The sequence below is a fragment of the Cynara cardunculus genome (assembly GCF_001531365.2).
Source record: "Cynara cardunculus var. scolymus isolate 2C chromosome LG 4, CcrdV1, whole genome shotgun sequence".
NCBI classification, from domain to species: Eukaryota; Viridiplantae; Streptophyta; class Magnoliopsida; order Asterales; family Asteraceae; genus Cynara; species Cynara cardunculus.
This window is the reverse complement of record NC_037531.1, coordinates 2,854,241-2,864,879: the sequence shown is the minus strand read 5'-3', so window position 1 is coordinate 2,864,879 and position 10,639 is coordinate 2,854,241. Positions and strand designations below refer to the sequence as shown.

The 10,639-nt window shown below is 41.4% G+C and overlaps 1 protein-coding gene across 1 annotated transcript; it reads right to left on the bottom strand.

Moving 5' to 3' along the window:
* Positions 1–1,917: 1,917 nt before the first annotated feature.
* On the bottom strand, positions 1,918–3,105 carry LOC112511409. The gene has a single exon (XM_025117013.1). The coding sequence runs from the start codon at positions 3,103–3,105 to the stop codon at positions 1,918–1,920; it is 1,188 nt and encodes a 395-aa protein (XP_024972781.1).
* Between the last annotated feature and the right edge of the window lie 7,534 nt (positions 3,106–10,639).

Below are 10,639 nucleotides of genomic sequence, written 5' to 3'. Positions count from 1 at the left end.
CTGGGATTTCCATCTGTTGTAACATCCCCGATGGTTTTTGATGCTCGGTCTTTACTTTCGAGCACGTTAAACACTTCCCCACGTAGCTAGCTATTGTTCTTTTTATGCTGGGCCACCAATAGCTTTCCTTTATGTTCTTATACATCTTATTATTACCTGGGTGCATAGTGTATTTGGACCTATGTGCTTCATCCATCACTATATTTCTTAGATCTCCCAAACTAGGAATCCAAATCCGATTCCCATGCCTATATATTCCATCTGGTCCAGCTGTTAGAGTCTTGATTTGCCCAATCATTCTCTCCTTTTTAATGTTTGTCTCGTGTAAAGCTTCCTTCTGGACATCCCGTATCTGGTCTAGAAGCTCCACCTTAACACTCATCCACATGGCTCGAACCCTGATTGGTCCGTTTCTCTCCTTCCTACTCAGTGCATCGACAACTACATTTGCCTTGCCTGGATGGTAGTGAATCTCACAATCATAATCCTTAACTAGTTCCATCCACCTTCTTTGCCTCATATTTAGCTCCTTTTGGTCAAACAAGTATTTAAGACTCTTATGATCGGTATAGATCACGCACTTGGTGCCGTATAAATACTGTCTCCAGATTTTTAGCGCGAAGACAACACTGCTAATTCCATGTCGTGAGTTGGGTATCTCTTCTCGTGTTCTTTCAACTGTCGTGATGCATATACAATGACCTTGCCTCGCTGCATTAGCACACAACCTAATCCCATTTTTGACGCATCGCTATACACGACAAAATCTTCTACTCCTTCCGGTAGGGATAAAACCGGTGCGGTGCTTAGTTTCTCCTTAAGTATCTGGAACGCTTCTTCTTGTTTYRTTCCCCAATCAAACCTAACCRACTTYTTAGTCAACGTCGTCAAAGGCGTTGCTATTTTGGARAAATCYTGGATGAACCTTCGGTAATACCCAGCTAGGCCTAGAAAACTTCGGATCTCCAATACTGACTTTGGCGATTCCCAATTCATAACTGCATCAATCTTAGCCGGGTCCACCTTGATCCCTTCCGCGTTGACTACGTAACTGAGGAATTGTACCTCATGCAACCAAAATTCACATTTTGAGAATTTGGCGTACAATTGCTCATTTGCTAGCAGTTCAAGAGTCAATCTTAAGTGTTGCTCATGCTCCTCCTTATTCTTCGAATAGATCAAAATGTCATCTATAAAGACTATGACAAATTGGTCCAAATACGGACCACAGACTCGATTCATTAAGTCCATGAATGCCGCAGGTGCGTTTGTCAATCCGAACGACATTACTACGAATTCGTAATGCCCGTATCGAGTCCTAAAAGCTGTCTTTGATACGTCTTCTTCTTGAACCTTCAACTGATGGTAGCCTGATCTCAAATCGATCTTCGAGAAACAGCTGGCTCCTTGCAGCTGATCAAAAAGGTCGTCGATCCTTGGCAAAGGATACCTGTTCTTTATCGTGATTTTGTTCAGTTCCCGATAATCGATGCACATCCTCATCGTGTCGTCCTTCTTCTTGACGAATAAAATCGGTGCTCCCCATGGCGATGAGCTTGGCCTAATAAATCCTTTATCTAAGAGCTCTTGCAATTGATTCATCAGTTCTTGCATTTCGGTTGGGGCTAAACGATAAGGTGCCCTTGCGATTGGTGCCGCACCTGGCACCAGATCAATTCGGAACTCCACCTGATGTTCCGGGGGTATTCCTGGCAGCTCATCCGGAAATACATCCGGGTAGTCCCTTACCACTGGTACATCTTGTATTGCTTTCTTTTCGAGCTTGGCGTCGATGGCGTATGCCAAGTAGGCTACGCAACCCTTTCGTAGACACTTATTTGCCTTAATGGCATTGATCATTCCTACGCAACCCCTCTTTCGATCACCATAAACCTGGATCGTTTCTCCTTTTGGAGTTTAAATCTTGACCATCTTCTTATTGCATACTATTTGTGCATGATTGGTGGACAGCCAATCCATCCCCAAGACTACATCAAAACCTCCTAGGCTCATTGGCATAAGTTTAACAGGGAAATCCTTCCCATCTATAACGATCGTGCATTCATCAAATACTTCGTCTACCTTACACTGACTACCGTTGGATGTTTCTACAGTGTAGGTTTTGTCTAGCCTACAGGCACTCTTATCCAGATAGTGGCAGAAAGCAGTAGACACAAAACTACCATTCGCACCCGAATCAAATAACACATATGCATACACATTGTTGATAGGGAACATACCAGATACGACGTCCGGTGTTTCCTTGGCCTCCTCCAAAGTCATGTTGTAAGCTCGGCCGTGTCCCTTAGGTAGCTCCTTCCTACCTTCCGGTCTTCTTCCAAATCCGTTATTCCCCGTCTTCCCGTGGGGTGTCGTACTATTGCGATGTTTTGGACAGTCAGGGCACAAATGTCCCGTAGCTCCACATTCATAACATGTCCTTCCTTCCGGGCATTCCCGTGCGGTATGCCCCGGTTTGTCACACCGGTAGCACGTCAGGCTCCCCGCCCTGCACTCTCCCTTGTGCCTCTTGTTGCATTTGCTACATGGAGGAATAGTGAGTTCCTCACTTCGGGTTTTTGTCGAAGTCGGAATCCATTTGGATTTCTTGTGGAACTTGCTCGATCCTTCCCATCTTCTCTTCGCCTTTCTTCTATCACTACCCTCTCTAGCGTTGTTCTCTTCCGCCACCTTTGCCATCTCCACTGCTTGTACAAACGTGGCTGGTTTAGTCATGTCTACATACCGCTTGATCTCGATTTTTAAGCCATCCTTGAAACGGCCTATCTTTCTCTCCTCGGTGGCCACCTGATACTTGGCGAACCTTGCATTTTCAAGAAACTCGTTGACATATTCTTGTACTGACAACGATCCTTGCTTCAACCTTAGAAATTCGAATTCTAGCTTGTTCACCTCTGTTTGCGAGCAGTACTTATCCATCATCATCTTCTTCATTTGCTCCCATGCCATGGCAGCAATCTCCTCATCACCTCTGACTGCACACTCAGTCTCCCACCAGTGCAGTGCATAGTCCACAAAGGTCGTAGCAGCATAAGTTACCTTTTGTTCTTCTGTGCACTTACAAATTTTGAAACAGCTTTGCATCTTGGCTATCCAGTTCATCAGGCTGACTGGGCCTTCTATTCCTTTAAATTCCTTTGGCCCGGTGCCCTTGAATGTTTTAAACCTGCATCATATCTCTTTTGTTGCCAACCCAGTGATCCCCATGATGGGCGATTCTACCTTCTCCTTGTCAGATACTTCCATACTTCTGGTGGCTTGAGTGTTTTAATGTTGAACACTTTCTTCCCTTTCTTCTTCATTATCCTTAAATCGGTCGCCTAACATTTCCTTAAGCATATTTGGTAATGTGTCCCGGAGGACTTGTGCCATCTGCTCCGCCATTGTTTCCTTCGTGAGAGGAAATTCTTCCCCTTGATCCCTTTGGCTCCTACCGATAGCCAAACTAGCTGGCGTGGATGGGGCCGTACTCGAATTAGCAGCTCGGGTATTTCCGCAACCTCGACCCTGGGCCCGCGTCCGTCCCCGAACTACCGGTGGGGCTACGTCATTAATGCCTCCATCATTAAGAGCGTTCCTTGTTGATCCACGAGAAACCATACTGATAACATAGGGTACTATTATTTCAGTAAGGTTCTAAAGTCAACGTACTCATTCCATTCATATATAAATAATTGCTATATACAGGCGGAATGCATAATATGAAACTAGTGTCAAAAATTTCGTAATGCTAAAAAGATATACTTATATTCCATAAAATCTCGGGGAGAGACATATTACAAAATCCCATTTACCTACAAAAGATGGGATTCACGAAATTTTGACACATCGCTTAATCATGTGATTGTTAAAAAAGAGATCTATTGATAGTTCGAACAACTATCTAGACCTTCACTATTACATTCCATACCCAAAAGATTTTTCTCCCTCTTTTCCCAAAAGGACTCTAAGTCTAGAACTGATCGGTTGGGTAATAAGGGAGATAAGGGTTCCTCAACCACTGCTCATAGGATGTAGATGGTAAGGAGCGCCACAGCACACTAGCCCTTGGGCCATTTCTGATGCATCGTACCCAGTTGGAGAGATAGCCCTTTACTACGCCCGCATAGTCCATGGCCACTCTTTTATAGAAGCGAACCCTGTCCTTGATTCTGGTGCCTACGGGGCGAGTGGCAATCCTTCGTTCTTGCTCGAGTACCACCTTATCCCAAATCAGGGCATGACACTGGCCTGACAAATCTGCATTTTCTTCAGTCAACTCGATCAGGGCTCCTCCTCGTTCGACATGTGCCCGCTGAAGATTTTCCAGCCACTCACTTAGTCTAGCGTTGTCATCTACGGTTCGGGTCAACCTCTCCCTTAGCCTTGAGTTTTTGCCCTCCAGGGCCTCTATAGTTTCCACCATGTCCTCACGCGTCGGGGTGCGGGGCGTGTAATCCATCGATGGTTTGGATGTGGTCCTCCGCCCGCTTGGCTCTTGCGACGACACCTCACAGTTGTCGGCCAGACTATCGCTTCTGGTCCTTGAGCGGGAAACATGACTGGCGTTGGGGCGGCTATTGTCCATGGGTCCCCTATTTGGTCCTAGCCCGTGCGGTGTTCTACGTGCTCCGTAACCGTGCCTGATCGATTTGGTGTGGATGGTGTGCACCATTTTCCCTACAATTTAAAAAGGATCACTAAGTCGAGTAGTGACGTAGGATCAAGCTTAATTGCATGCAAGCAACGCTACTACACAATGAACATGTGCTTCTAATTATTTTCTCTGTTTAAGCCTAGGCTAAGTAAATCTTGACCTCTTCACCTTAAATTAAGGCTCTAACAATCTTCCTAGTTTAAGCTTAAGCTAAGCAAGTTTTAGCCTAATTACCTTAAACTAAAGCCCTGATACCAACTTGTAACATCGTCATTTTCATTCAAGAGAAATGTTACGTAATCTGAATCCTTTTCCTTCATAAATGCACCCAAAAAGATGGCTAATTTAAAACCATCTAAACTATTATAGCGGAAGTCTTTGAAATTATCAAGCTTAACTCAAGTTCTAACCCACTTACTTTTGGGGTTGAGTTACAAAAGATCATTATAGTGCATTTTAGACAAAAGACTAAAACAAGATGACAATAGGCAACACCCTATGCCTGTCCCTTGCCTGTATCCGTCCTCGAACTACCTGGGCCTGAGATGCATACTATAGTCAGCTTATAAAGCTCAGTAGTGCATAAATCATTGTACGTCATACATTTCAACTTGTGAACTTTAAACCAACTTGTCACATGCTATTTCTGTAAAACATGCAATACTGAACACATGAGATCTCATGATTTAATTGCCGGGTACGAGTCATTTATTCACTGGCATTCCCTGAGTCGTCAGCCCTGCTCTTGTCTAGACACTCATTACTGGGTCGTGCCACTTGTCATGTGACTTTTAGTCACTGGCATTCCCTGAGTTGTCCGACTGTATCTGCCTAGACGCTCATTACTGGGTCGTGCTTGTCATGTGACTTTATGGTCAAATGCTCACCCACTAAAACTGATCAAACTTTGATATAGAAAACATGCTAGAGTTATTCGAAAACTGGTTAAACACATAGCATGCAACTGATCATAAAAACGTCATACATGTAAAACATATCATGTATGTAACTTGAAACATCATGCATTTGTACCATCATCATATAAATCATATAATGCTTGCAAATAAGTTTATACGTAGGTATGCATCCCAGTGTAAGTCTCATGAAGACTCACCTTGATAATGTAGATTGCTTATYTAACGCTGCTGACTGGTAACCTACAATTTATAATAGCATATAGCATATAAATGATTAATTTCTCCCAAARGSTACATAAAAGTCAACTTACGGTCAACTACGTTGGCTAGGGTCAACCTTGGTCAACTATGCTTAAATGCTCCTTACATCAATMAAAAATTATAGAAACGTGAGTTCCAACATAAGGTGTATTGTCTAGCTATATATCTTAAAATGACTAAGTCTRGAAGAAGGCCAGAGCCTYTGTGAAYGACCAGAGCCTCTGGTGGCATTGACAGAGCCTCTGGGCTCTTAAATCCTTCAGGACCAGAGCCCCTCTGGTTGTATACCACACTTAGAAAATATTTAGTAACCCGTCCATCGATCCTCTGGTTCTAAATCATACTTAGAAGATATTTGTATTCAGGACCAGAGGCACCAGAGCCCCTCTGGTCTCTCTTCCAGAGCTTCTGGTCTTCATAACCAGAGCCTCTGGTTCTTAGCCACACTTAGAAAATATTTCAACGCAGGACCAGAGCCCCTCTGGTCTCTCTTCCAGAGCTTCTGGTCTTCATGACCAGAGCCTCTAGTTCCAACCATACTTGGAAAAATAACTCATCATTGAGGGCCAGAGCCCCTSTGTGGCCTCTCTTCCAGAGCTTCTGGTCTTCACGACCAGAGCCTCTGGTTGAACTATACTTAGAAAATATTCACCAAGGGCCAGAGCCCCTCTGGTCTCTCCCTCTTTTCATCCAGAGCCTTCCAGAGCCCTCTGGTTCTTGCAACCAGAGCCTCTGTTGACATAATCTGGTACAGAGCTCGTCACAGAGCTCTCACAACCTAATACAAAACTCATGCAGAGTTTCTAACACGTTACAGAGCTCTCATGCAGAGCTTCTGTATGTCCTCCTCTACGTGGTTTTACAATGTGACACAGTGTACTTACTATATGAAATCTAAACCTTGAATCGATCCTTAAAACCAAGGTTTGGTCATGAGCCTTCCAGGGTTCTATACACGACCAAAGGCATCACTAGACATAATTAACATAAGATTTGGTTGAGTATTTACCTCCAAACGTTGAGGAAACAGGGGGTGTTCTTGCTTGGTCTTGAGCTCTGGTTCCTCTTTCTCTCAAGCTCACGATTCCTTCTTCTCAAGAGATAATCACTCTCGGCCAGTATCCTTAATTTATACCCAAGTGATTTGGCCTATTAGTTAACCAAATCGGCCAAATCCCGATTTCCAGGCTGCAAGACTGTCTTCTTTACAGCCTGCAGCCATGCAGGTCGCAGTTTCCTCAAAGAGGCCAGGCCATGCATGCGCCCTTTCCTGCCCTTCCTAACGAGGACAGCAGGCCCTCCTCTGTTTGTGCGGTCTGTTGCAAAATTACACAACAGGTCCTTCTGATTTGGGCCGGTTTACACCCGACCCCGCCCTCTAACTATCGCGAAATTACACCTTCGCCCATGGCTTGACTTTTCTTTCTCTTTTGGCCCGATTTTAGACTTATTATTAAATTTCTATTTAATATAATTAAAAATAGAAATTGTAAATAAAGATAAATTATTTATTCTCAAATTTTGGGTTTTACAAATTCGTCATTTGAAATTAGTTTTTATAGACTGAACTTTTGAAGAACTTTGCAAAGATTTCTTTGTGGGAACGATATCTGGTACTTTACCATTAATACTTGTTACAAGGAGATAGTAGTTCAAGGGGTATACTTGCACTGATTTTTATTCTTGTGTTGAAATCTAAGGTTGCATAAACTGAACGAACAATATGTCAGAACTAGTGGGAGTAATGTAGTCTTCCTTGTGTTGTATGTAGATTACATACTCTTCATAGGAAATGATATCCCTACTTTGCATAGTGTGAGAACTTGGCTAAGGAAATGTTTTTCTATGAATAACATGGGAGATGCAACATACATATTAGGCATCAAGATCCAGACGTCATGATATATCCAGACGTCTCATTGGTTTAAGCCAAATTACCTACATAGACAGTGTTGAAGAAATTCAACATGCAGGATTCCAAGAAGGAGTTCATTCCTATGAATCATGGTATGGCATTGAGCAAGTCTCAGTGTCCTAATACAAGTTAAAAACTAAAAAAAATAAGTCGGATCCCTTATGCCTCGAAAATAGGATCAATCATGTATGCCATGATATGTACTAGACCTGATGTGTCATGTGCTTTGAGCATGACGAGCCGATATCAGGACAATCCTGGAAATGACCACTGGACAACGGTAAAGAACATTCTCAAGTATTTGAGATGAACTAAAGAAATGTTCTTGGTTTATGGAGGTACATAGGAACTCAGTGTAAAGGGTTACACTAATGCTAGTTTCTAAATCGATAGAAATGATTCTTGCTCACAGTCGGGATTCATGTTCTTGTTAAATGGTGGAGCAGTTTCTTGGAGAAGCTCCAAAGGGAGCACCATAGCAGACTCAACAATAGAGGTTGATTACATTGCAGTCAACGAGGATGTAAAAGAGGCCGCGTGGATGAAAAAGTTCATCGGGGATCTTGGTGTGGTTCCTAGCATTGAAGATCCTATAAAGATCCTATGTGACAATGAGGGTGCAATCATCTTGTCTAAAGAACCTAGGTCACATAAGCGCACACAACAAAGACATCATCATTAGTAGAGTTGATATGGATGGGAACTTGGTTGATCCATTCACCAAGCCCTTTTCACAAACCAAACATGACACTCATACTCATACTAGGTCTATAGGCATTAGATTTGCTAATGATTTGACTTGATTGCATTCATTTTCTTGATTTGAAATTTCAGAACTTATACACTTACTTTATGATGTATCGATATTATGATTGAGATTTTAATATATGCTTGGAGCAGTTACTATCATGCGGTGTATCATTAATATTCCACTTTGAGTGTTTATTAACTTCCTTGAATGATTAGTTCAAAAAATTTCATAGTCGATCATTCTACACTGAAAGGGAGTAGTGAACTAAGACTGATGTGTACTGTTAGTTGATTATCCATAAGAGATGGATATAGCATTGAGATGCAACTATACACTACATGTACTTGATAGAGATCATGTATTGGAATGATCTGCACTTAGAGATTGCTTCATGGATCATATCACAAGCAATTCTAAGATGGTAATACTTATTATCCTTAAGTAGAGATACATGATGTGACAATCCGTCATTTCAGAATTTCAGGTTAGCACCTTATTTTATGATCTTTATTGAGAATTAAGTCTTGCTAGGATTTAGCTATGATGATTAGAGATCATCTTGCTTAATACCCAAGATTGGTTCGGAAGATCACGTTTCGGCGGATAACTGACAAAGTTAACTTGTGCAATGCCAAATAGTCTTGAAATGCTCCAAATAAAATAAAGCTGATATTTTAAGTTTTGTAGTTAAAAACTTAAAATTTCCAAAGTCCCATTTTATTGGTCAATTAATTTATTAAAGGGTGGAGTTTTTAAAATCTTTTACCAAGTTGTTTGTTTGAATAAATTAGAGTGGGGTTTTATTATTTAGAAAAATGATAATTTATAGGGCTTGGGCCTTTAGAGGCCAACCCATTTCTTTTCTAAAAAGCCTTCATATAAATACCCCCTCTTTCTTTGAAAACTCTCATTTCCAAACTCTCAGCCTAATCCTGCCACCTCTCTCTAATTTCAATTACCCTTCAGCCAATTCCATCTCCTCGCAAGCCTTAAAGGTTCCTGCTGTTCTTAAGGATTGCTAAAGATTATAAGAAAAAGTATGTTTTGAGCTATCCTATCTTCACAAAAATTCGAAAGTTTTCATTCTTCTTCACCTACTCGATTCTATAGTAAATTTATGGGAATTAAAGAGGGGAGATTGTTCATCAAAGACTTGCAAATGTCTTCGAAAGGGTGATAATCTGTGATCCGTGTTCTTTAATCTCTAAGAAAGTAGGAGAAAATCCTTGCATGTGAGGTCTGATCATATTTTATGTATGATAGGATCTTGCATGCATCTTTAATCAGATTTATTATCTTTAAAACTCGTTGGAATCGGAATTTATTTTCTGGAGTTTGTTCGAAGATGATGACTCAAGCTAGAGTTTAAATACTTGAAAATGATGAGCTTGAGACCCCTCCCCATCATTACTGTCATTCTTGGTGCATGCAATCGGTTTTGGGGACGTGTGACTTAAGGTTGTAGAGTATTTAAGAAGAGTATCAGACCCACTAAAAAATACTTGATTTTAGAAATTGGCGGCTGTCATCATTGTTTTGGATGACTTAAGATGATGTCATTAGGTGGATTTTTGGAAGGTTCCTTTTAAAAAGTAAATATTAAAATATCGGTTTTTATTTTATAAAAACCTTGATGACATTGCATTGAAAGTAACTTTGCTTTACCTTGGGCAAGAAACCTTTAAGTAATTTAGCGCTGGATATTGGTCTGTTCAGGAAGTTCGGGCGAGCCTAGAAAGCTTCTAAAGGCAACCTCTGGATATTCATCAAACTAGTGAGTTCTTACGGCCCCAGTTTTACTACTTTTGTTTATTTTATGGGGGAAAAGCATGAGATTGAGCAAACTATGCATGTTTATTTTTGGTTGAAATCTTTGGACTAAGGAACTGCTTAGTCGATGTTTTGCTCAAAACCTTCGGGCTAAGGAACTGCTTAGTCGATGCTTTGCTCAAAACCTTCGGGCTAAGGAACTGCTTAGTCGATGCTTTGCTTGAAACCTCTGGACTAAGGAACTGCTTAGTCGGGATTTTCTAAGCTATATTTGTTAACTGTTATTGCACTTTGAATAAATGTTAAATTGATGTGCTTGAGAGTATATTTTCCAAATAAAAGTCCCCATCCGTAAACGCTACTTGTTA